We start from the raw sequence: 27665 nt of genomic DNA, 5'->3' as shown, positions 1-27665 counted from the left end.
TGACATTTCTGAGAAAACTGTTTTAGGGTCGTTCATCCGGTTTTATCTGGTTATTCTGTAACAAGGTATGACTATTTAAATGTTTGCTTCTACTGCTGCCCTATACAGGATAGCTTGCAGTCAGTCCATACATTAAGGGAGGGCATTACCGCTGTTAAAAAAAAAAAAAAAAAAAAGGATCTGCTCATCAAAAACTTTAGTGAAACAGATTTTTTTTTTCCTCCCGTTTTTTAGGCCAAGAAAGTAAAATCCACTTATAGACTTATGCAAAAATGGAGTGATGGTCAGTTTTCTCTTTCTATGGTACCTGGGCAACATGATGTATTGGATGAAGCACATAGAAGTGGAGTTCCTATCAGGTGTGTATTTTCACCATTTGAAATTTTGTTGAGCTTCAGAATGTTCCTGTTTGTTGATACAAATAGGGTCTACAAATGAAATGTCAAAAATCATACTGTCCCCTTTTATTTCTTCATAGCAAATATTTGGACACTTGCCTAATTATAAAGGCTGCTTATGACATTTCTCTGCTTATGTTTGCCAAATAATGCAGCAAAATCTATTTTAACCACTTCAATACCCGCCTATAGTAAAATGACGTCCTCTACTTTTGTGGGGTGATATCTGAATGATGCTTGCAGCTAGATGCATCATTCAGATATCATTCTTTTCAGCCGCCGATTCTGTGCACGATAAGAACGATCATAGCGGCAGTGCCACCACTTGATCGTTCTTATAGGCGACGGGAGGGGACGCCCCCCCCCCCCCCCTCCCGCTGCCATCCTGTGCTTCTCCGGGCTCTCCCGTGCCATTGGGGGCCCGGAGAATGAATCGGCCGGTGCTGGATGTTGACGATAGAGATGACTGGTGAACAGATGGTCACCAGTCATCTCTATGACCGTGGGAGGCCCGGGCGCGTCGTTATGACGTCACGCCCTGGTACCCGGAAATAACCGAAGCCGCGATCGCGGCTGTCAGCATGAGATCAGTGAATTTTTTTTTTCCGATCTCATGCTTTCCAGCCTAGAGGAGAGATGTGGGGTCTTATTGACCCCTCATCTCTCCATATAGAGGACCTGCCACATAGATTCCTATTACAAGGAACGTAATCAAAAAAAAAAAAGTTAAAAAAAAGTGTAAAAAAAAAAAAAATTTACTAAAAAAAAATTAAAAAAAAAAAAAAAAAAATTAAAAACGCCTCTGTCCCCAGTAGCTCGCGCTCAGAAACGAACGCACACGTAAGTCCAGCCCACATATGTAAACGCCGCTCAAACCACACATGTGAGGTATCGCCACGTGCGTTAGGGCGTGTGCAACAATTCTAGCACTAGACCTCCTCTGTAACTCTAAACTGGTAACCTGTAAAAAATTTTAAAGCGTTGCCTATGGAAATTTTTAAGTAATGAAGTTTGGCGCCATTCCATGATTGTGCGCAATTTTAAAGCGTGACAGGTTAGGTATCTGTTTACTCAGCGTAACATCGTCTTTCACATTATACAAAAAAAATTGGGCTGACTTTACTGTTTTGTTATTTTAATTCATGAAACCGTTTTTTTTCCAAAAAAAAAAAGGCGTTTGAAAAATGATTGCGCAAATACCGTGTGAGATAAAAAGTTGCAATGACCGCCATTTTATTCCCTAGGTTGTCTGCTAAAAAAAAAAACATATAATGTTTGGGGGTTCTGAGTAATTTTCTAGCAAAAAAATTATGATTTTTACATGAAGTAGAGAAGTGCCAGAATAGGCCCGATATTGAAGTGGTTAAAGATTGATTAAAAAAAAAAAAAAAAAAAATGTTTTTTTAAAACATAACTGGGGCAATAGGGTGTGATGTCTGTAATTATTTAAACGTATAGCCCTAGAAAACATACCATTGCTAGGTTTTTCAGTGTCACATCACCAGGTTGCTTTTTATTAAGTAAATAGGGGACCAAAACCATCAGTTAACTTATCTAATTGTCGTCTCGTTATCTTGGTTCCTTTTTTAGTTTTAAAAAAAAAACAAAACAAAACAAAAAAAAAAAAAAAAAAACTTTGTTTTATTGACAAGGAAGAAAAAAGTGCTTGTACATTATAGAGTTGAAAGGCATAGATGTCAGCCATTAACACTTGCATTGAACATGAAATATAGGACCAGGTACAGAGCAGCACATATGTAAAGCATAACAAAACAAAGTAACCCGAGTTTATTTTGGGACGTTTAGTCAGAAGTCTTTGTCTACTCTAGGACACGCAACGGAGAAATTCCTAAACTCGGGCTATAACCATAAAAACTCTGTAGTCTTATAAATGTAATAACCTATCCATCACTAATTGTGGTGGGGCAAGACTAGGGTTATCAAGCCAAATGATGATAAATTTGTTTACCGCTTTTCTATAGCGATAAGCCAACTGCTTTCTTACATAGAAGAGAACGTAGGCGATCCACTGCGCCATAGAAGGTAAAGTGGGCGCCATCAAAATTGGGCGATCAGCTTTTCTAGCCAGGTATAATAACGTGGACACCATATTACCACTTGCCGACCGCCGCACGCCGATCTATATGTCTGCACCATGGCAGCGGTGGGCAAATGGGCGTACCTGTACATACTTTAATTTGCGGGCTAGTGGGCGAGCGCGCTCCCGCCACGTACTGCGTGACCGCGCCCGCGGGTCCCACGGACTCGATGTCCGCCACTGTCCCGTGATCGTGTCAAGGAGCGGCAGAATGGGGAGATGCCTATGTAAACAAGGCATTTTTTACTTTTTTTTTTTTTTTTTTTATTAACCAAAAATATTTTTTTCTTATTCGCTTTTTTTTTTTTTTTTTTTTTTTTTTTTAAAGGGATATTTATTATAGCAAAAAGTGAAAAATATTGCTTTTTTTCCAAAATTGTCACTCTGTTCATTGCGCAAAAAAAAAAAAACAAAAAAAAAACGCAGAGGTGATCAAATGCCACAAAAAAGAAAGCTCTATTTGTGGGAAAAAAAGGACATCAATTTTGTTTTGATGTGACATCGCACGACCGCGCAATTGTCAGTTAAAGCGATGCAATGCTGGAATGCAAAAAGTGCTCTGGTCAGGAAGGGGCGTAAATCCTTCTGGGGCTGAAGTGGATATAATTTTGAATACATTTCAGAAACGATTGTGCCCAAACAAGCACACCAGAGGATCGAGAGGTATAGGTATTTGGGCTAGATCAGAAATAACCTGCACAATCTCTGCCAAATAGTGGGCAAGTTTCGGGCAGCGCCAGATCATGTGTATTAAGTCTCCCCTGACCATTGAGCACTTTGTTTTCAATCTTAGTTTATTTTCAAAAGTAAGAACACAAAGAATATAACAGAAAAATACCATTCTTTACAGTTTGGCAACACATATAGTATACATAGAATAGTGAGGTGTACTTTACCCATGTATAAACAGGAGTGATCATTTTAACATACAGCTTTCGGTGAACTACTGGTATATCATATTGTATATTGAAATCTTTATTCTAAGAGAGGAATAATATACGGGTGGGGGCCAACATATAATGAACCTTGTAGTTTCGCGGGTTGGTGTTATCTGAGGGTTCCCTCTCAACGAATTAGACTGCTGTAGAAGTCTTTTATTCACCTATTATAGATAATCAAGTCATTTAGCTAGTCCAAAGATATGATCTTTAACTATATATGTGAGTGGTCGGTTCAGTACTTAACAAAGAGGAGACAGAAAAAGTCAGAAATAAGAACGTGAGTAGAAGTGTGGGATGGTACCTGAGGCACCAGGCACTCCAGCATGGCTAATCGGCGGGTAAGGGTGGGGTATCTCTGACCCAAAGGGAAAACTCATCAGAATAGCGAAACATGGACCATGAGGTCCAGGTGGCGGTAAACTGCTCCTCCTTTCCCACTTCCTCCGCCAACAGGCGCTCCAGATCTCTTATCTGGTCCACTTCAACCACCCATTCTCCCAAGGAAGGCACATCTGTCGTTTTCCAATGTCGGGGGATCACTGTCCTAACTGCTGCCAGAAAGTGGCGCAGTACATCTTTTTTGATCGACTTGAGGGGGCCTGGGAGTATAGATAATAGGGCTATCTCTGGTGTGGGTTTGATTGATGTCGCCATCAGCCTGCTGTAAAGATCAAAGACCTTTTGCCATAGTTTCCAGATTGGAGGGCAAGCCCACCAGATGTGAAGCATTGTCCCTCTAGAGGACAGGCATCTCCAACACACGTCTGTCAAAGAGGGGTTAAACTTTTTAATATCTACTGGGCATCTGTACCACCTCGTTAATAATTTAAACCCTTTTTCTTGGTTCTTGGTTGCCAGGGAAATCCTATGCGTTAGGATAAAGCTTTTTTGCCAATCAGTGGGGGAGATGGAGTGTTGCAGCTCCGCTTCCCATTTCTGTGTATATGTTGGAAGGTCAGGGGCATATTCGTTCAGTAGTAGGGAATACAACAGTGATACTACATGTATTGGTGGGTCTGGTTGTAAAAGCAGTTCGTCAAAGTCTGATGGGTCGGCCAGTATCTCTGAGATGGATGAGAAAGTGCGTATGTATGACGTTATTTGACCCCTTTGTAACCACATTGTTGAGGTCCCTAATTCCGTCCGAGAGGGTATGTCCGTTCTCAAGGATGGGTCAGCGCGTAAGACCTGTGCTAAACGTCTATGGCTATCCCTACTCCAGGGTCCAAATCTTAACTTGTTCGCTGCTGGGGGAAAAGCCGGAGTCCCGAAGAGAGGGGTCATTGGGCCCTGGATTTTAGACAATTTACTCGCAGAGATCATGTGGTCCCAAATCTGGAGAGTTTGGCGAGTAAGAGCAGTGGAGAATAAGCCGTCCCCACGCCCAGCCATAGGGGTCCATGGCAGGGCGCAAAGATCAGCCTCATTAAGATATTTCTCTAGTTGAACCCAAAGTTTGGAGGAAGAGTGGTGGAACCAATCCACTATACGCACGAGTACCGCTGCCTTATGGTATATAGAGGCATCTGGGACCCCCGCACCCCCCCTGACTTTCGGGAGAATCATTGTGTCATGTTTTATCCTGGGGCGACGTCCCTGCCATATAAATTTAGAGAAGATCTGACGGAGCCTTTTGAAGAACGAGGTGGGGATATAGATAGGAATGGTCTGGAAAAGGTATAAGAATCGAGGGAGAACATCCATCTTCAAGACATTCACCCTACCCAGCCAGGAGAGCTGTTTAGAGGCATATGTGGTCAGATCCGCTTGAGTTCTGGTAAGTAAAGGGGTGAAGTTGCTGGAGAATAGTTGGGATGAGACTGTTGGAATATGGATTCCTAGATAGCGGATAGATGTGGAGCTTGTCTTAAAAGGGAAGGAAGTCGTAAGCTGTTGTAGAACCGCTGTTGGGAGTGAAATGTTGAGGATTTCTGACTTATTTAGATTAACTTTAAAATTACTAACCTCTCCATACCTCTGAAACTCCTGCATAATGGAGGGTAGAGAAATTTGTGGTTGGGTTACAAATATGAGTAGATCATCAGCAAATAGGGCAATTTTAGTGTGTAGTGGGCCTACTCTAACGCCATGTATGGCCGGATTGTTTCTAAGGGCAATGGCTAGGTGTTCCATGACAATTACATAAAGAATGGGGGACAAGGGGCACCCCTGCCGCGTTCCGTTGTGTATAGTAAACTTAGGGGATAGGGAGCCGTTTAGTCTAATCCTAGCGGAAGGAGATGTGTAGAGGGACATTATTCTGGAGATCATGTTTTGGCCTAGACCTAGTTGTTGTAATGATAAGCGGAGAAATTGCCAGTCGACACGGTCGAAGGCTTTTTCCGCATCGACTGTGAGAAGGCACAATGGGATATTGTGGGCCCGAGCATAATCAGCAATGAGGAGTGTTTTTAGGGTGTTGTCACGCGCCTCCCTTCCACTCACAAAGCCAACCTGATCTAGGTGTATTAAACGGGGTAACAATGGTTGCAACCTATTAGCTAAAATTTTTGCGTACACCTTTAGATCTACTCCTATTAGCGAAATAGGTCGGTAATTAGCGCAAACATTCAGGTCTTTGTCTGGTTTGGGGATGAGGGTAATATGTGCCTCTAAGGTTTGTGGTGGGAACACTGATCGTTCAGAGATGGAGTTAAATACTTTTGTCAAGAAGGGAGTAAGAAGGGTAGCAAATTGTTTATAGAATTTCGGAGTAAAGCCATCAGGACCCGGGCTTTTACCAGATGGGGTAGAAGTAATGGCGCGGGCAACCTCGTCTTCCGAAATCGGGGCCTCAAGGTCCTCTATCGTCTCGCCATCTAGAGTGGGTAATGCAGTTTGCTCGATGTATAAGGCTTGTGTTTCCGCTGTAGTGAGGGGAGGATCAGTGGAGCTCGCTGCAGGTATATTATATAGGGATTGATAAAAGTCCCGGAACACCTGTCCCATCTCGGAAGGTGATGAGACAGTTTTCCCAGAGCTGTCCCGTATATGAGGTATAAAGGAGTTAGGTTGTTTGGTGTGGAGGGTGCGAGCCAGGGATCTACCACATTTATCTCTAAATTTATATTGATGAAAAGCTAGTTTGTTCGCAAACGTGCGGGCTGATGCCTCATATAACTCTCTAAGCTGGGTGCGAGCAGAAGAAACCTCCGTAAGCAGTTCAACCGTCGGGGAGCGTTTATGAGTAGTTTCTAGTGTCCTTAGCTTATGTACTGCCGTAACTATCGCAGTTGAACGTTCTTTTTTCATGCGAGCACCCATCTGAATAAACCTACCCCGTAATACCGCCTTCAATGCTTCCCATTTCATGGGTGGTGAGGTGTCATCAGATGTGTGATCTGTGAAAAAGTTTGATATCGTCTCTGCTATCTGTGTTTCAAACCCTGGTTCAGTCAAGAGAGAGTCATTTAACCTCCATGTCCATTCTTTTATTGGTGTAGAGGGGATTGTAAGCGTCAGGAATATGGGTGAGTGGTCGGACCAAACCATAGGGTCTATTTCACAATTGGGGGACCAATCTAAGCAGCCGTGCTCGACTAAAAAATAATCTATACGACTGTATGATTGGTGGATGTTGGAGAAGTGTGTGTAGTTTCGTGAGTCCGGGTACAGTATTCGCCATACGTCTATGAGATGCATATTGTAGATGGTACGTTTTAGGGCCCGTATTTTTGGAAAGGATATAGACGAACGGGATGTCGATGAATCCAAAAGTGGATCCAGGGGAGTATTGAAGTCCCCTCCGAGTATGAGCTTGCCCTCCGTGAAACCCGCCAAAATCTTTAGGTATTGCAAGGCTGATGGGACTTGGTGTGTGTTAGGCAAGTATACGTTGGCAATTGTAAATTTAGTCCCCCATAATAAAATTTTTACAAAGACATACCTGCCTTGGGGGTCCGTCACCTGATCAAGCAGCTCAATAGGGAGTGTTTTATGAAACGCAATAGATACTCCTTTAGATTTTTGTGTCGGGTTGGTACTGTGTATCCATCTATTGAAATATCTATTGGAGCAGGAAGGAGTGGAGTCAGAATGGAAGTGGGTCTCCTGCAGCAAGAGTATGCTGACCTGTCTTTTGTGCATCTGATATAGAATTTGCCCACGTTTCGACGCTATGTTAAGTCCGTTTACATTATATGAACAAAGTTTCAGGTGTGGGCGCAAAGTCAACGTGTGAGCCATGCTGGAGTGCCAAAAGCTGTAAAAGGGAGAAAGTATTAAGATATGGAGGAAAGGTATAGGGAGCAGGAAAGAAAAAGAAAGAAGAGATGAAGAAAAAGATAAACAGACAAAGGAGGGGAAGAGAGGGAGGGGAGGAAGAAAAATGAAAGGAGCGTGAGGATAATGGAAGAAATACGATATAAATGAAAAGACACCTAAAAAGATGTGTCTGGAAAACTAATGTGTCCGCGAACGCAGAACACTGCGTGAAAATTCACGTTTTAGGCACAAACCGTGCCTGTCCTATTGTGGGGGAAAAGTCGAGATGAATGGGTCTGAGCCGTGTTCCCGACAGCATATCAGGCATGCAAGTAGTATGTGTGGCACACTTGATATTTAAAACGAGTGTGGGGCATAAGGCAGCTTAACCACAACAAATGATAACAATCAACCAAGTGTGTGCATTGGATTTAAATAAGTAACCCTGAGGTATATATAAAACTATTGCATTGTCTCATGTATATAAAGAAAGTTATTGCGCCAAGACAATTGGGTGGGTATATGGAGGGCAGGGAGAGTGGGGGATCCCTCCATGGGGGCAATCCTCTGCTCCATGTGTAACGTCCTTTAAACCCTATATTCTCTGTAGCAGAGACCGAGTAAAACCGGGTACCAAACCCCCCTCCGAGGAAGGTATCCCCCCACTCCCGCTACACCTCCCCCACTGCATATATCATCATGGGAAGGTGAGAGGAATCAATCTGAGACAATGCAAAACATCTTTAGAAAAACGTCAGATAAAAAGGAAAAAAGAAAAACACAAAAACATAGCATTGGTAGACATTCGCATTACCTGACGCTCTTCATAATGAGAGGCATAAGATTGACTCCAATCTATGTTCTCACCCGAACCCCAGCCAAATTGTAAATTGGCAAAGAGCAGGGAAAGAACCAGTGGAGACAAAACAAGCCATCAGTCTCTAATTAACTGTTGAGTTAATCTTCTGGGGAAGTAGGTCTTCTTATCCCTGGGCCAGAGGAAACTGATCTGGACCTAGGACGTCTGCGGCGCTGTGGAAGTGGACCAAGTCCCACCTGGCCTGATCTATCCTCTGGAGGGTCTAACCAGTTCAAAACTTCCACTGGATCTTGTTCGATAAAGAGGAAAAAGTCGGGCAGTTGGTCTGGATCAGAGAGCGTAAACCTGTTGCCGCCCCGTGTCACCTTGATGCTGAAGGGGTGACCCCATGTATAGGTAGCTCCAGCTTGCCGTATAAGGTCAAGTAGAGGGCGCACCACTCTACGCATATACAGCGTATTGCGAGATAAGTCAGGGTATAGGTGAATAGGGGCACCAAAGAGGTCAACAGGACCCAAGTTCCATGCCTTTCGCATGATCTCTTCTTTTAAAGTGTAATAGTGGACCCGACATAGAACATCGCGGGGGCGACCATCTCGGGCCCCCCCTGGTCCTCCTACTCTGTGAACACGATCCAGTTCAATTGGTGATGTTGCCTCTCTTCCCAGTGCTTTATTGAGGATAGTTATGACAGTGGGTTTCAATTCTGCTCCAGATGTTGCCTCCGGTATGCCTTGCAGTCTAATGTTATTTCTGCGACTGCGATTTTCGCTGTCTTCTATGCGGAGTTGCTGGTGACGTATGCGCCTAAGATGTGTCGCGGATGAGGATTCAAGGGCTGTTATACGTGCCTCGTGGTCATCCTGAGCCGTGGTTAAGACCGATACTGCTTCCTCGTTAGCTGTGACTTGTTGCCTCAGGGCGTTCAGCTCCACGTGGAGGGAATCTTCCATTTTGCTTGCCCAGGATTCGAAATCCATTCTGAAGGCAGAGAGGAGGGCAGCAGCTTCCGATCTAATGGGTTCTCCTGATAGGGGATGCGTAGCAGACTGGGATTCCCCGGTGCCTGTGTCGGACGATGAGACTGACCTTGTGGAGGAGGCTGAGGGCTCTCCCGTAGAATTCTGAAGTCTCTCATTATTGTCCTCTGCCGTGTGAGCTGCTGCTGAGGCGGGAGGCTTGGTCTTCCCCGGGTTGCGGCCGGGTGCCATCTTGTCTTTGGGAGTTCGGGGATCAATCGGCGTAGTTCTAAGTAGATACCTCTGTATGGTGCCTTGTTGGGGGTCGGTAAGCTCCGTGGAGTGTGAGCTAGCTGCCGCCATGTATTATGTGGGTGTGCTATGCTATGTAAATAGCCTGTAGCTGTCGGGATAGCACGGGACTCAGGGGTGCGGGTCTTCAGCCATCCATAGTTAGTCTCTCTCCATCAAAACCTATCTTCCACGGAGATGAGGGGGACTGGGGAGGGTGACCAGGCCTGCGGGAGCAGCGGTGTCACCCTATTAACATGGGCGCAAGGCTGGGACACCGTATGGGTTCAAGGGGGAGAGCACCGTCCAGCCAGGGCACAGTTTCTGATAGTGCGGGCCCGTCTTGTAAGCTAGGCCGCAAGATGGTAAGATGGCGGCCGTCACTGGAAGTCTCTAGTGTTACCGGGGTCAGCGATGGGTCTGAGCTGGCTATAAACTTGTCAGATATGCCCAGGGGGGGCCACTTTAAGTGAGGGTGAATTATATGACCCCCTTACCTCCGGTCGTGGCGCCAAGATGCGGTGATGCTGGGGGCCTCACAGGCCTCGGGCCTGCCGCAAGCATCCAGTGCCTGCTTTCTCTGCCTTGTCTGGTGTCCCCTCCGCTCCGGATACAGCCCTCCCGGCCCCAGGGCCCCCGATCGCCCTCCGCGGCACCCGAGACCGGGGATTCTGTGTGTCTCGTAGGCCGCAAGATGGCAGCCGGCGTCTGTGGAGTGAGGCCGGCCGCGGCCCGAAAACAAGCAATCCGTCAGCCAATCTACTTAAATATTCTCAGGGAAGGACTCCTCCAGTGCCCAGTGGCTACCAGGTAGGCTTTGGGGCAGCTTTTGATGTCTGTGGAGGCCGGATGGCTGTAGATTGTAGAAGGCCGGCCGCGGCCTGAAAACAAAGTAGTCCGCCGGCTAATCTGCTCCAATGTCCTCAGTAAAAGGCTCTCCTAGTGCCCAGTGGTTATTAGATAGGCTTTGGGGCAGCTTTTGATGTCTGTGGAGGCCGGATGGCTGTAGATTGTAGAAGGCCGGCCGCGGCCTGAAAACAAAGTAGTCCGCCGGCTAATCTGCTCCAATGTCCTCAGTAAAAGGCTCTCCTAGTGCCCAGTGGTTATTAGATAGGCTTTGGGGCAGCTTTTGATGTCTGTGGAGGCCGGATGGCTGTAGATTGTAGAAGGCCGGCCGCGGCCTGAAAACAAAGTAGTCCGCCGGCTAATCTGCTCCAATGTCCTCAGTAAAAGGCTCTCCTAGTGCCCAGTGGTTATTAGATAGGCTTTGGGGCAGTTTTTGATGTTTGTGGATGCCGGATGGCTGTAGATTGTAGAAGGCCGGCCGCGGCCTGAAAACAAAGTAGTCCGCCGGCTAATCTGCTCCAATGTCCTCAGTAAAAGGCTCTCCTAGTGCCCAGTGGTTATTAGATAGGCTTTGGGGCAGTTTTTGATGTTTGTGGATGCCGGATGGCAGTGGATTGCAGAGGGCTAGACAGAGCTCCTCTGCAGTGCGTCCATTCACCTCGCCATTCGGACACGCCCCCCCCCCCCCCCCATTGAGCACTTTGGACATAAGGGAGAGTCCCTTCGGCCCCAATGGCACAGCCTATTAAGGGTGCGATAGGCTCTGTGCAGAGTTTATGTGCAGCTGACACCGACACAGCAGGGAGCGCCTCTAGGGCCATATCACACTGATCCCCATCTATGGCTCCAATATCAGTGACCTATCAAGCTCTACTTTTTAACAATGTGTGATCCTGAATAGAGGACAGCAAAACAGAGCAGGCCCTTGATATCAGACCCTTGCGAGTGGTAGCGTACAGGATTTCCAGCAATAGCGAGGAGCTAGACATAACTAAGGAGTGCATTTGTGTCTGTCTGATTTGCGTGTCGGAGTTGAAGATATTGATAGAACTGTTTATTTTGCAGGGAACTCCTCACACAGCTAATCAAACGCCTTCAGAGTATTACTATTATACAACTGGCGAAAGAACCAGATCCCATGCTTTCTCCATGAGGAGAATCCCTGCAATTTACACAGTTCAGGATAATTATGATTATTCCACAATGGAGTAATGTCCATAGGACCTGTGATAGACAATATCCCTGACTGCCCACCAAACCCTCCTAAGCAAAACCGCCGTCGGCTGTCAAAATGGGGTTGGATAGAGAGATCAGTTGAGCTATAGGGTCTGAAATTTCCCCAATTACCCATCCAGCCAGCTGTTGGAGTTGAGATGCCAGGAAATACATTTTGGAATGTGGGGCCGCTAATCCACCCCTGTCCTTACCATATTGCAAAGTACATAAGCTAATTTGGGCCTACTTCCTCTTCCATATAAGATCTCTAAAATGGGAGTCAATGCACTTGAACCATTGATTATATATCCACACAGGGGAGTTATGAAACATATACAGGAGCTGTGGGGCCCAGATCATCTTTATCAGATTCACTCATCCCACCACAGACAGGCAATTTACACCAACCCTGTCAATTCTTTGTTTATCCAATAGAGGGATTAAATTAAGCGCTTAGATTTTCACATGGATTCATTGAAACCACCACTCTTAAAATACTTACAAAAGCCACGGCTAGATGGGAGGCACCAAAGGATCGAGAGGCATAAGAATAGATTTAGACCAGTTGATGGTAAATCCAGAGAATTCACCAATTCTCAATGCCGGTATCTCCCAGATACAACAGTGCATCATCCGCATAGAGGGAGATTTTCTCCTCCAGCTGACCCCTATACAAGCCCACAATAGCAGGGTTCTCACGAATCATCATGGCCAAGAGTTCCACCGCTAATGCGAACAAAAGGGGGGGACAATGGACACCCCTGTCTAGTGCCCCTATGCAGCAAAAATGATGAGGAAAGGGAGCCATCAATACAAAGCCTGGCACAAGGCGCTGAGTAGAGAACTCGCACCCAGCTAATAAAGTTGTCCCCTAGGCCAAAGCAGGCCAGGATTTCACAGAGGTAGGGCCACTCCACACTGTCAAATGCTTTGGCAGCATCCAATGAAAGAACGGCCCTACCCCCAAGGTTGTCTGCCGGAATCTGCAAATTGAGGAACAAGCTCCTTATATTATCTGCAGTCGACTGTGTAGGAATAAACCCAGATTGGTAACTTGGTCAACTGTGATCAATCACCCCGAGAGTCTGTTAGCTAAAACCTGAGCCAGGAGTTTGACTATTGTATTCAATAGTGAAATAGGACTGTATGAGTCCGGTAGGAGTCTGTCCTTGCCCGGCTTGGGGAGCACCACTATAATTGCCTCATTCAGAGAATCGGGAGGCGACCCACCTCAGCGCCTCATGGAGAGCCCGCAATATCGGTGGGAGAACAACAGACCCATACCCGGCATACACCTCAGCCGGAAGGCCATCAGATCCTGGGGACTTGTGGTTAGGTGCACTTGCCAAGGCTTCGGTCAACTCCTCTATGGTAATCGGGGAATTCAAATGCTTTCTATCCTTAGTAAAAATCTGGGGAAAAGAGCAGGACTGCAGAAAACATCTAAATTAAGAGGTGTAGCTTGAGCTCTGGTGGCATACAAATCAGTCTAGAAATGCTATAATACATCCAAAATGTCAGAGTTAACTGTACAAGTCTCTCCACTCAGGGATTGAATCGCAGCTATGGAGGAATCCTCCTGCTGCGCTCTAGCTACAAGTGCCAACAAGTGGCCAGTATCTCTCCCTCCTCAAAATAATTTTGCTGAAGAAAATATTTTTTTTTCTACGCCGCTGATAAGACTACGTTATTATGAATAGACTGGGCCTCAGCCCAGTTAGAGCGATTAAGTTGTGATGGGTCAGTCAGTCACTAAAGCTTCCTCCCTTCTCTGTAGTTCAGCACGAACAGTATCCTCCCACTCTCTAGATTTCCGTTTTAATATCAATGATTTCTCGAATAATAAGACCCCTCAAAAATGCCTTGAGAGTCCCATACAATTGCAGCACTAGCAGAATTCTTGTTAAGCTTAATAAATTCCGACAATGGTTTGGAGATAATATCAGAATCTTGCAATAACGTCAACCAGAATGGATGGACTCACCAAAGAGGAGGAGTAGTGGAATCCATAATAGGTAGACGCACCCAAAAGGGAGAGTGGTCGGAGAGGAGCCGAGGCTCATACGCAGAATCAACCACATGGTGGACCAAGGCAGCATTTCCAAGTCCCAGGTCTATTCTGGACAATCCACCATGGTAGGCGGAATGGCATGAACAACATCGAGCATCAGCATGTCGCTCCCGCCACACATCTCGCAGACCCAGTTCAGAAAGCAGGGAGGCAAAAGTAGTCATGTTAGTAGTGATAGGCGAGTCCCCTGGAACAGTAGATAATTTATCCAGCTGAGGGTTAATTACATTATTAAAATCGCCCATGGCCAAAACAGGAGTGTTAGGGTGTAATGCCATGAATTCAGCCAATTTAAGGGTGAAGAGTAAGGGGGTGGGACATAGATGGTTGCAGTAATATATAGGAAGCCCTGAATTTTACATTGACAAAAACATATCTACCATTTGTCAATCCACTGCTCAAAACAAGAAAAGGAGGTAGTTTTAGACACCAGTACACTCACTCCCCTCGAATAAGAGGAGTATGTGGATTGAAACTGTAGAGAATTTGCGTGAACGCAGCAGGCGGACAGAGTCTGGCTGTAAATGCGTCTCCTGAAGAAATATCAAGTGCGTCTTTACTCTAGAGAAATATTGGAAAATTGTTCCACGCTTAATGTTATCACTCGTACCCTGCACATTCCAAGAAAGGATTAATAAGCCTCTACCAGGGTCATCCGACATCTCGCCATATTGGAAAGAATAGAGGGATAACAGAGCACACCCCCCCCGCACAAAAAACATTTTCTATGCATGCCACAGGGTTCTTGCCCTCTGCTCTTTCAGAGGTACCGACCGCTCGCACATTATTTCGGCCTGGCTACGTTAGCAGAGCCATAAAAACAGACATATTTAACATCTCTCTGTAGAGGTTGCCATTCATCTTCCAAGGTACTAAGGCGCCCCTCCAGGGCAGCTGTGCGCTCCCTCAGTTTCTGCCTCACCAGAGGGATTTCCACCTTCATGCCCTTCACCTCCCCAGTACGATCAGCAACAGATGCATTACAGGTAGTGATAGCAGCCAGTATCTCTCTAAGGATAGGTTCAGGGTCAGTACTGGCCTGCAGTTCACTCACCGCCGTTTTGGAAGCATGGGGCTGTGTGTACTGTGTACTCACATTTGAGGAGACAGAAGGCTCCAATTCCCCGTCCGACTCAATCCCTCCAGGATCCAGTGATAGGGGTGGTGGAGGATCCTTTACAGCTTTGGAGAAGAGTCTCTGTGCGGCCTCCTTTGCCGAGCGGGGCGCGAGGGCACCATCTTGACCGGCAGTATCGGGCGGATAACTGAGGCCCTATCCTCTTTTAGACATCTTGGTGCTAGCAATACAGGCGGCCAAGGACTATGGAGACACGGCGGCTACCCACAGTGTGTCCCCCAGGTCAGTACGAGGTAGGATGGCGGTGCTGTAAGCAGGATTCCACAGGATTCTCTGCAGAGCACTCTTCTATTGAAATATTCCTCAGAATATAGTGCCTAAAAGCATTCGCTTTGTGAAGAGTTTCCAGATTTTTCTCAAGTTTCTACTTGGCTATACAAAGAGGACAACAGCATCTTGCTTCTGTTTGTTGTCCACAACTTTATCAAGAGGCAGTGAAGATAAACCAAATACTGGGGTGTCACCAGAACTAGTGTCCTTTTTGGAAGATTTACCCTCTTCCTGTTCTGGTGTCAACCTAAAATTTTAGATTTTTTTTTTTTTTATTTTACGCTCTCTATCCCCCTGCCACCGGTCTTGTAAATGCCCCACTGTAGTACCCTAAACAGCAAGTGGTGACACGTTGTAGTGGGTGGACCCTGGGGTCGTATCCACCCTCTTTAACTACAGCCGTGCCTAAGCTCCCTCCACAGCTCTCGGTTCTGCCCTCATCTCCGCCCGCACATGCAACCATCATGTTTTACATTTCCCTTTAGCGTCATGGGAAATGCAGTTTTCTATAGCGGTGCGGATGTGCTGTGTGGCCAGCTCTAAAGTCCTGCTCCCGGGTTTTAGTGAAACGCTATGAAGTCACAGTATTTTATAGTCGTGGAGATCTCAAAAAGTATGCCCTCCATGGTTAAAATTTGGTAGCGGTTTAATTGGGTCATCAGAGAGCATCTTGTAAACATAATCTAGCAGAATCTTGGAGTTCAGCTTTAAACTTTCAATGATAACAGTAAACTGGACAAATAGTGACTTTCCCCAGTGGGGGCAAAGACTGCAATAAAACCAAACAAGAGTTCTAATCCTTCTCTACTCTTTCCAAAACAAACAAAAAAAAAAAAAAAGTTTGCCTTTTAGTTGTGAAGGTATAATAAAAAGGTCAAAAGCTTTATCAAACCTACCCATGTTAACATTAGGACGGAAACCCAAGCCATTATTTAGTATCCATGCCTCAGTAGTGGACATGCAAGTTGGCAAAAAGTTGCAAATCACTTTTGTCCCAGTTGACTCATTGCTCATAATGCTGCAGTTGGTATGATCTCTTGTGTCACTCTGATTTGGTTTATTGCACCTCGATCTCTTGACCTAGCAGGAGAATGTATAACTAAAATTCTAGCAAAGGAATCTGAACCTGCTTAATAGTGATGTCATTGCTAATTATCAAAGTTAGCACTTTTCCTATTTTTTTTTTCTTTTATGGCCTTTTTTTCTGAACTCTTTACCTTTTTTTATAATGATTTAATTCACAATACAAGGTTCCCCTCCAGTGGGAACCCAAAGAGTTCAAAGCATAAAACATACAACAGAAGCACCAGGCTGAATGGTAAAGGAGTCCAAATCTCTTTAATTGTTCATCATATGATCGCATAAACTAGACACTATATAGGCTGGTTTATGTAATCATGTGATCAACATTTCAAGCAATCTGGACTCCTTTACTATTTCACCTGTGTCTCCAGTTGTATGTTCTGCTTTTAGCAAGGTAATGTTTTCCATACTGAGGAGGAGCATTGACTGCTCAAAAGCTCAAGATTGCAGGACCCATGTAGTTGCGTGCTCTAAATCTAGTCAAATATTATCCATCACTTACCCTCTGGAACTTATATATGCCTAAAAAATATACATTATCATGTCAGCCTATATGCATAGAATACACCTTTTCAATTCGGCACAATTTACCATTGTATTGCTGTATTTGTGGTACTTGATCCTCTGCTGGGTTAGCACTGTTTTCTATGATCCCAATAGTTTTTTTATACACACAATGTGACTGACAACTTTAAGAGGAGCTTCAGCCAGGTTTCCAAAATTCAAACTGTAGCTGCTGACTGTTGTCCCTTAAGCTGGTTCTTTACCGGTCTTTGGGTCCCCGGTGCTGGCTTGTTAAGTGTAGGAAGCTGGTTGTAGCTTTACAGCTGGCCCCTCACCATGCACCTTGTAAATGGACCCGCAGCCTCCTTCTGGGACCTGTGACGTGTTCCAGAAGATTGCAGGCAGGGAGGGGATGAAGTGTGTGTGTGTGTGTGTGTGTGTGTGGGGGGGGGGGCGGCGCTCAGGGAAGGGGGCCCCCCAACTTCTGCTTTAATCACCTAGGCGGTTGGAGCAGAAGTGGGAGCGGGTATATATTCCAAATATGGCAGAGGTGGTGAGGAGCATTGGGCCATTCTAACACATGAATATGCTTTAATCTAAACCAATGTTTCTTAACTCCAGTCCTCAAGTACCCCCAACAAGTCATGTTTTCAGGCTTTCCATTATTTTGCACAGGTGATTTGATCAGTTTCACTGCCTTAGTAATTAACACAGCTGTTTCATCTGAGGGAAATCCTGAAAACATGACCTGTTGGGGGTACTTAAGGACTCGAGTTGAGAAACATTGAGCTAAACCATTACATTGTAGCTCTGGCTGTATGTTTAGGGTCGTTGTCCTGCTGGAAGGTGAACCTCCGCCCCAGTCTCAAGTCTTTTGCAGACTATTATCAGGTTTTCTTCTGAGATTGCCCTGCATTTGGCTCCATCCATTTTCCTAACAACTCTGACCAGCTTCCCTGTCCCTGCTGAAGAAGAGCATCCCCACAACATGATGCTGCCACCACCATGTTTCGTGGTGGGGATGGTGTGTTCAGGGTGATGTGCAGTGTTATTTTTCCACCAACACATAGCGTTTTGCTTTTAGGCCAAAAAGTTGAATTTTGGTCTCATCTGACCAGAGCACCTTCTTCCACATGTTTGTTTCTTTCAACAATGGCTTTCTTCTTGCCACTCTTTCATAAAGGCCAGATTTGTGGAGTGCACGACTAATCGTTTCCCTGTGGACAGTTTCTCCCACCTGAGCTGTGGATCTCTGCAGCTCCTCGAGAGTTACCATGGGCCTCTTGGCTGCTTCGCTGATTAAAGCTCTCCTTGCATGGCCTGTCAGTTTAGGTGGATGGCCATGTCTTGGTAGGTTTGCAGTTGTTCCATACTCTTTCTATTTTCGGATGATGATTGAACAGTGCTTGGGATATTTTCTTATAATATAACCCTGCTTTAAACTTCTCCACAACTTTATCCCTGACCTGTGTGGTGTGTTCCTTGGCCTTCATGATGCTGTTCACCAAGGATCTCTTGACAAACCTCTGAGGGCTTCACAGAACAACTTTTTACATGCCACGCTTTTCAGATATTTGAAACCTATTTAATCATTTCCCTTCTACTCTACCAATAAAATACATTTTATGTTTTTGGTTGTAACGTGACAATGTGGAAAATTTAAAGGGGTATGAATACTTTTTCAAGGCACAGGACCAGAGAGCCTGTGACATGTAAATGGAGATCTGTGTTTTTGGCATCTGTTTCCTGGGCCCCCTCTAGTGGATTCTCTTGGTAAAATGTAGAAAATGTGCTTTTGCAGGTAACACTGGCAGATCAGCTTCTGGTCCATGGGGGTGAATGAAGATGCTGCTGATGAACTCTTCACGTTAAGGTTCAGCTAGGTTAACGCTGTTTGAAATGGCAGAACATGAAAACTAAATACAGTACAGGGAAATTAAAGCTAGATTGGTGAATTTAAATCTTTGTGATGTTTGACTGAAAAACTTTATTTTTCAGATTACTGGTTTATCCTCCTCCCCCAACAAAAGGAGGCCTTGCTGTAAGTAATGAAGATTTGGAGTGTTTGGAGCATGGAGAGTTTCTCAATGACGTTATCATTGATTTTTATCTGAAGTGAGTATCTTTTTGTCTTTCCTGTAACTGTTATAGTTAGTGTTGGCTGTTTTCAGGCCTTTTGGTTTTTTTATTCTCCAGGGTATCGGCTTTCAAAAAATATTTATGTTTTGGGGGGTTCAAAGTAATTTTCTAGTAAAAAAGAAAATGCGGATTGGTTGTTGTTGCACAGCCATTTTTAAAAGGCAATTCTTTTGGAAAAAATACACGTTAATGAATTTTAGTGCACATAAATACAATATGATACCCAATTTTTGGTAAAATATAGAAGCTAATGTTACTCTGAGTAAGTAGATACCTAACATGTCACATTTTAAAAAATTGCGCATGCCTGTGGAACAGCAACAAACTACGGTGCCTAAAAAAAAAAAAAAAAATCTATAGGACGACACTTTAAAGGTGTTTACAGGTTACCAGTTTAGAGTTGCACAAGAACTGGCACTAAAATTATTGCTCTCACTCGTTCATAGTGATACCTGACATGTGTGGTGCGATCACAGTACATGCCAGACTTGCGTATGCACGTGATCGAGGGGGGAGGCACTTTAATTTTTTTTTTTTTTTTTTTTTTTTTACAATCAGGAGTGCTTTATTGAAAAGAATAAAAAATACAGTACAAAAAAAAAAATAAACAAACAAAAAATATGTAGAAACTTACATTACAATGCGGATCATATATACATCTAGAGGTAATCTCTTGCTCACATAAGAGTTAACATACAGTGTCCGATGAGAATACATAAACTCCACTTAGGTTTAATTAGCATGATCTTCAATTAATGTACTATCGGGCAAGTCAATAAGCAGGAGAATAAGGAGCCGGGGGGGGGGGGGGGGGGGATGGGGGCAGTAACTATATCAGGGGAAACATGAAAAGGGAGATTCCACACCCGGGACAACAAGACAACAGATCAGTCCATCCCCTACCCGCTCAATACCTCATGACCTGTCAACCATAATAGGAGTTCAAGGATTACACTACTAATTGATCCATGGGAGCCAGACCTTGTCGAAGTTCCAGGGACAACCCCGACTAATATATGTCAGCCTATAGAGGGGCAAAGCAGTATTAATTCTATTTTCCCAGGAGGAGAGGGCCAGAGGGCTAGCAGAGGTCCATCTACTAAGGATCTCCTTTTTGGCATAATAAAAAGGAGGAGCGAGATTAAGATTTTACTATGATGAGATCTGTGTTCATCCTCGTGTATTCCCAATAGGGCCAGCTCAGGTGTTTTGGGAACAGACAAATCCATCCTAATATTTAAGTGATCATACACCCCCAGCCAGAACTTTGACAATGCAGGACAATCCCAAAACATGTGAAGATACGTGCCAATCTGGGTTTGGCATCTAGGGCAATGTGGATCCCTATCAGGGTATTTCTTAGATAGTCTCGCCGGAGTAAAATAGACCCTATGTAAAAATTTTGTTTGTGTCAGTTTATCTCCGGCCGAGATCACCAGTTTTGGACCATGCTCCAGACAGGCCTCCCAATCCTCTCTATCCAAAGTGGGGATATCTGATTTCCAGGCATTCCACAGCCTGTCCATCTTGGGAATTTCTCTAGGCAGCAGCGTATTGTATAGGGCCGAAAGAGGCTTTTCTAGATCGCTACTGGATAGCAAGTCCTCCAAAGGATCTAATTGGAGGAGAGGCGGGACAGGGAACTGTGCCCTAGCCGCGTGGCGCAGCTGAGCGTAGCGGAAAAACATCCATCCCGGGAGCCCATATGTCCTAGACATAAGAGCAAAGGACATCAGTACACCATTAGGCATAATATCTCTGAGGGTTTTGATTCCAAATCCCGCCCACAACTGAGGATCAGGGATTGTTCGGAAATGGGGCAACCAAGGATTTCCCCAAAGAGGCTGGACAGGTGCCCAACGCCCCGCAAGGGAGAAACCCTTTCCAGTAATCCTCCATACCTGAAGCGTTGCTCTAGTTCAGTGGTTCTCAACTCCGGTCCTCAGGGCCCACTAACAGGCCAGGTTTGCAAGATAACTGAAATACATCACAGGTGATATAATTTGCTGCTCAGTGATTGCAGTATTCTTGTCTGCATCTCCCCAAGGTAATACTTAAAATCTGGCCTGTTGGTGGGTCCTGAGGACTGGAGTTGAGAACCACTGCTCTAGTTGGAGCAGGCAGTTCCACATATGCTTTTACCCCTCTGTAAACCAGATTTTGCAGATCTTGTATAGATCCCAGCCGCGCCGCCTCCACACACACCGCAGCATTAGAACGTTTCCCCTCGAACCACCAATATGTCGTCACCAACATCGCCGCCCAGTAATATATTCTGAAGTTGGGGACAGCAAGCCCCCCCAACTGTGTAGGTAGATGCAATGTGGATTTGGCTAGTCGTGGAATAGCTCCATTCCAGATAAAAGAAATAATATATTTGTCTAATTCCCGAAAAAAGGACGCCGGGAGCCAGATCGGACTATTTCTGAAAAGGTAAGTAAACTTGGGTATAAGCAACATTTTTAAAATGTTTATACGTCCCAGTAAGTTAAGAGGAAGTCCGGACCATGCATGGCACCTTTCCTTAAGGAGACGGAGCAGAGGAAGCATATTTAAATCACAATACTGGGTAACATCCCTGGACACCCGAACCCCGAGGTACTTGAATTCCGATACCCACTTAAGAGGTGTATTGCCTGCCGCACTAGGAGCCCCACTAGCCAAAGGAAAGAGGACCGATTTAGACCAATTTATTCGGATCCCCGATGCATTACCAAATCTGTCAAAAAGATCCAGGGCAGCCAAAAGAGACGGCCCCGCATCATTCAAATAAAGCAATGCTTCGTCCGCGTATAAGGATATTTTCTCTTCAATTCTACCAATCTGCAGCCCCCTGACCTCCGAAGATTCTCTAACTAAAATCGCCAGAGGCTCTAAAGCAAGGGCAAACAAACTAGGCGACAGTGGACACCCCTGGCAAGTGCCTCTGTGGAGTGGGAAGGGATCAGAGATCCTATCATTGGTGCGTACCCTAGCCCTCGGTGCACGGTATAACAACTGTAGCCATCGGCGAAAACCAGGGCCAAAACCAAATCATTTTAGCACTCCCCAGAGATATTCCCACTCCACAGAGTCAAACGCCTTTTCAGCATCCAAGGAGGCGATCACCCTTTGTCCACAGTTATCATGGGCAATGGACAAGTTGAGGAAGAGGCGTCTGATATTAATATCTGTCCCCTTGCCCGGCATAAAGCCGGTCTGATCAATGTGAATCAATGTCGATATGATTGACGACAAACGGGTGGCAAGAATCTTGGCCAACAATTTAGTATCCACATTAAGTAGTGAAATGGGTCTGTATGACGCGCAATCCTGAGGGTCCTTACCCGGCTTAGGGATCAATACAATGATCGCCTCTTCCATAGATTCCGGCAAAGCATTACCACCAGCGAGTTTAGAAAAAAGGGACGTGAGTTTAGGTGCGAGGAGCTCCATATTCTGAGAATAAAACTCCGTAGGGAGTCCATCTACCCCTGGGGTCTTTCCTATCTGTAGATCCTCAATAGCAGTCTGGACCTCTAGGGAGATATCCATATCCAACATTGCCCTATGCTCATCAGATAATGTAGGGAATGGGATATTGTGCAAATATTCCTGCAATGCCAAAGGGCCGCCACTGGTTCTGGAAGCATATAGATCATGGAAAAAAGAGGAGAATCTATCATTAATGTCTTCTGGTGAGGTCAGCAACTGCCCCCGAGCACTACGCACACACACAATGTGTGTGGTTCCTAATTGGCCACGTGCTAGCCAGGCCAACAATCTCCCATTTTTATTGCTATATTCAAATATCCTTTGCGCAGAGTGCATCATAGACTTCTTAGTTTGTTCTACATTAAATAAGGAGAGTTCCCTCAGAGCCCTCTGCCATGTTTGATAATTAGGGTCCGTTGGGGATCTTACATATACTGCCTCACTCTCCCCCGCCTCCCCCTCCAACAGCTCCAGGGACCGAGCAGCCTCCCTCTGCAGTGAAGATATGTGGGATATATATTCACCCCTAACCCAGGCCTTAAATGTATCCCAGAGGATCAGTGGGTCCGCGAACTCTATTTCTCAGCCAAAAATTACATATAGCTTCCGACATTGCCTCCTGAATCCTGTCGTCCAGCGCCCAAAACCTGGAAAGACGCCACAGCCTTGGACCAGAGGGTCTGTCCAAGGAGATGACAAGACTAAGGGGAGCATGGTCTGATATTCCCCGGGGGAGGTGTTTAACCTCCCTCATCCAACAAAGCGCACCCCTGGACACATATGCCAGATCTATACGGGATAGAGCTCTGTAGGAGGCCGAATGACAAGTGTATTCTCTATCTTTAGGATGGAAATGTCGCCATGCATCTGTCAGTGCAAAAGTGCTCGCCCAATTCTGCAACTCCGATGAGATGCGGGCCCCAGGGTTAAGCCTATCCACCTCCTGAGAGGGCACCAGATTGAAATGTCCAAAAATAAAAACTTCTTGAGTGTGGTACCCAATGACATTTTGCATAATATCATAAAGAAGTTGAGCCCTCGCAGGAGGGGGAAGATAAAGACCCACCAGCACCAGCCGTCTAGAGTGTACAGTCATATGGATAATCACATAGCTTCCCCCGGTGTCTATTTTAACATCAAGAATCTGAAATGGAAGGGACCTGCGGATCAAAACGCTCACTCCCCTGGCGTAATTGGAGTAGGTAGAATGGTAATGTGCCCCTACCCAAGTCTTTTTTAGCCCAAGAATTTTGGAGCCGATCAGATGCGTTTCTTGTAAAATGCATATGTGTGGTATATATTTTTGTAGATATTTAAAAACAAGAGACCTCTTAACGGCTGAATTCAATCCCCTGACGTTCCACGAAATAATAGAGGTGTCAGCCATATGACAAATTACAAAGGCAAAGTGTGCCAGATCCGCAAGTCCCACCCATCCCCCTGCGTTGCTGCAAGAACAATACCTCTATTCTATCCACCATCTGAAAATGATGTACTATGTAAAAAGGCAGATCTAACTGCGCATCTGTAAGTAAAAAGTACAGTAATGAAGGGCAAAAGAGCCCCATTGTATTAAAAGCAACTCCAAATTTAAGCAAAACACATATAATTCCCCAATGTCTGCAACGGCAGAAAACTTCCCCCCCCTCCCCCACACCCCCATTTAAAAAATGGTGATGTGCAAGTACCCATAAATCCCAACTATTACAACCGTAGTAGGGGCGTGAACTTATGTTAGATGGTGTTGTCTAGCCAGACAACAGAGGTGCTGGAAAGGTATTAATTATAGAAAACATTTCTCCTGGGCCATTGCAGGGGCACCTATCTTCGTTACAAATCTGAGACACTAGACTCACTCTCTCTTTGCTCAAAAAAACAGCGTAGAGGGCTGTGCAAGATGAAACAAAAAACTCAGCAATCACCTGTGAAAGAATTGTTTCCCTGCGCATGCCCCTGGCATCTGTGGGGCAATGACAGGTGTCAGTAACACAAGTTCAGTAGTTCACTGTATTTATTACCACTATGGCGGAGTGTAGCACACTCGTCTGACAGACATCATTATCTTGTGTGGTTAACAGTACTCTCCGCATCTGGAACAAGTCAAAATCGCAGAAGTACTTCTTAAAATAAGAGAAATCCCACATTGTTGAAAAAATAAAAATAAGAAAATCCAAAAAGTAAAGGGGCATGCAGGTCCGTGCAATCTTAGCCGACGCCCAACAGTACATCCAGGGCCAATCAATCAGCACTAACAACCTTACCAGTGGATTAAGCTTCCTCTGTCCCAGGAGCACAGTAGAAATTTCTCAGCCGAGTCGTCCAGTGCAGCAGAGTTTCATGATGTCAAAGGCATGCGCCAGGGTCTCCATCATGTCACAGATAGTAATAGGTGGCAGCTAACAAAACAAAAACTTCTAATCAGTAGTATGGTTTCCAGAACGGCCTGGAGAGAGTGAAAATATCATCCCATTTAACGTTGCTGTGATAAAGCCTCAAGCCAGGTGGCAGCATCACGGGGAGATGTAAAGAATTTCACTGTCTCACCATCCTGCACCCTCAATCTGGCCGGAAAAAGTATGCTATACTTGATGTTCCGCGCCCGCAGCGATGCTTTAACTTGATCAAATGACCTGCGTAGTTTCTGTGTTTCAACAGAATAGTCTGGGAAGAAAAGCAGGTTTGCATTTTGGAACTTTATCTCTCCAACCCTGCGCGCTTCTCTCAGGACTGCATCCCGGTCTCTGAAATTAAGCATACGGAAGATCAGGGTACGGGGATTTGAGCCAGGTGGACCGGGGACAGGAGGGATCCGATGCACGCGTTCCACAGTGTAGAAGGGAGAGAATTGAGCAGCTGGGAGCAGTGTTTTCAGCAACTCTTCCACAAAAACCGTAGGGTTTTTCCCCTCAGCTCCTTCCGGCATGCCCACGATCCGAAGATTGTTTCCTCGGTTCCGGTTCTCTGCGTCGTCCACTTTATATTCCAGAGCCCAGACTTTAGTCTGCAACGTGCGGATGGATGCAGCATGGTCTGTAACCGTATCCTCTGTCCGCTCCTCTACCTCAGACACCCTCGATCGAAGCTTGTCCTGGTCCTGCCGGATCAGGCTCACATCAATCTGCACCGATTCTCGATCTTACTTGTCAGGGCAGCCTGGCAAGAGGCAATCGCAGCCATCACCTCCAGGAATCCAAGCTGTGGTGTCTCGGCCGGGCCATCAGCCTCCGTCTGCGACGCCATATTTGAGAGCCGCCGGGGAGAATCTGCCTCGTGGGGGTCCGCAGTCGGGGCTGTATCCTCCAGGATTTGCGGGAAACGTAGCTTTTTTGCCCGCTGCCGTGTTTTATATGGCATTCAGGCGATTTTAAATAGTTTTTTTCTCACGGAAAAGCAGCCAGGAAACAGGATATTTAGGAAGTCCTTCAGCAGAGCTCCGACTCACACATCCTCCTAGGTTGCCATCTTGGCCACGCCCCCCACTTTAATTTTTTAAAAGGATATTATTATTATACAGGGTTTATATAGCGCCAACAGTTTACACAGCGCTTTACAATGTATAGGGCAACAGTATGATTTAAATACAAATGGAAGAGAAGGGCCCTGCTCCTGCAGCTTACAATCTATAGGGAGGGGGAAGTTGTACTGTACAAAAGGTTATAGCTGTGGGGATGATCTGATGGAGGTGACTCGGGTACAGTTCTTAGGTGGAGTAGGTTTTCATGTATATTTAAAACTTTTTTTTTTATCATCTTTATTGCTATCACAATTCAGAATCAACCTGAGCTAGGATTATTATTCCCTCTCTGACATTCACAGCGATACTACTGCATATCCAGCCATGATCCCGGTATAACTGCTTGCTGCCCAGGACATTTTTATACATACGCTGGGCAGCAAGTGGTTAAACTAGAAAGCCCTAAAAGAACAACAAAATTAATAAGGGGGTTGGAGGACTCCAGATATACAGAACGAATAAAAAGATTCAGTTTATTCACTTTAGAGAAGAGGTGCTTAAGGGGGAAATGAATACAATGTAGATGTATATCAATGAGAATTATATAAACTGTAAAAATCTGTTTACTGAAGATGCCTAAAAAGACATGGCCAAAAGTTAGGATTGGACAAAAAGAGGCTTAATCTTACACTGGGAAAGTGGTTCTTTACTGTTAGATCAGTAGAAGTAGGACTTTGCTGAGAGTGTTGAAAAAACCCCAAAAATTTTAGATACCTTTCACAGTCAGAACATTATACCGGTCTATGGGAATTTTTAAATGAGAAGTATGTTGTTTTTTAAAAAAAAAAAAAAAAAAAAAAATATTATGCTCACCTAGGTGGATGCAGTATCGATGCAATGCTGCATCTGACACTTGCTGGCTCTGCAGTGAGAACTGAGCAATCAAACACCACTCATCGCTCAGTTCTCTGAGCAGAGAGCCGCGACTGTCAGTCAGTGGCTCTCTCTCCCCTCCTGCGATCACTGCCGTGTTGGGCTGTGGAGGGGGCGAGGGGTTAGCTTTAGGATCTTGGTGGATCACTGAGAGGCTGAGCCATAAGGTTGGGATCTTTTCAGAGCCTGGACCACCTCTGTTATGTCAGCTGGCAGCGGACTTCGGCCAGCTGTCAGCTGAAAACAGGTCAAAGGAGTGCAGAACAAACTGCACTCCTGTGATCCATAGGAGAGGTATAGCCAAAAAAGTTTTGGGTATAATTCTCCTTTTTAAAGTCCATAGGATGTTGATCCAGGGATTTATTCAATTGCCAGTGTGTTAGGAAAACAACCTGTTAAAGTGGTTCTAAAGGCTGAAGGTTTTTTACTTTCTATGCATGAAGATAAAAAACCTGTGTGCAGCGCCCCCTCCCAAACCTTCTCTGAGCTCTCTCTGGCCAGTGATGTTCACGATAGCCTTGCCTAGATGGAGACTCTCCCCCCTCATTGGCTGAGACAGCAGCAGGAGCCCATTGTCTCCTACTGCTATCAATCGCACGCAGTGGTGCCCCCAGGGCAAGTGGGTTTCTCTGGGGGCACTGCTCAAGGGGAAGGAGTCAGGAGAGCTGACTAGGGATGCGAAAAGAAGAGGATCAGAGCTGTTCTGTGCAAAACCACTGTACAGAGCAGGTAAGTATGACATGTTTGTTTGTTTTTTTGTTTTTTAAATAAACAAAGCTTTAATATCACTTTAAACTTGATAGTGTTAAGTTTAAGAATGTAACTATT

At 45.3% G+C, this 27665-nt stretch overlaps 1 protein-coding gene across 3 annotated transcripts in view; it reads left to right on the top strand.

Annotated features, from left to right (window-relative positions):
* Nucleotides 1-27665, top strand: part of SENP7 (SUMO specific peptidase 7) — a 122530-nt gene that overhangs the window by 79708 nt on the left and 15157 nt on the right. For all 3 annotated transcript variants that reach the window (XM_073614936.1, XM_073614937.1, XM_073614938.1), the window contains 2 exons: nucleotides 235-359; nucleotides 18836-18952. In XM_073614936.1, coding sequence (XP_073471037.1) covers nucleotides 235-359; nucleotides 18836-18952 — 242 coding nt within the window. The remainder of the gene's footprint in view (nucleotides 1-234; nucleotides 360-18835; nucleotides 18953-27665) is intronic.

Source organism: Aquarana catesbeiana, linkage group LG02 (genome assembly GCF_042186555.1).
Source record: "Aquarana catesbeiana isolate 2022-GZ linkage group LG02, ASM4218655v1, whole genome shotgun sequence".
Lineage (NCBI taxonomy): Eukaryota > Metazoa > Chordata > Amphibia > Anura > Ranidae > Aquarana > Aquarana catesbeiana.
Note: the sequence above shows the minus strand (reverse complement) of the source record. Positions and strands in the feature narration are given on the sequence as shown.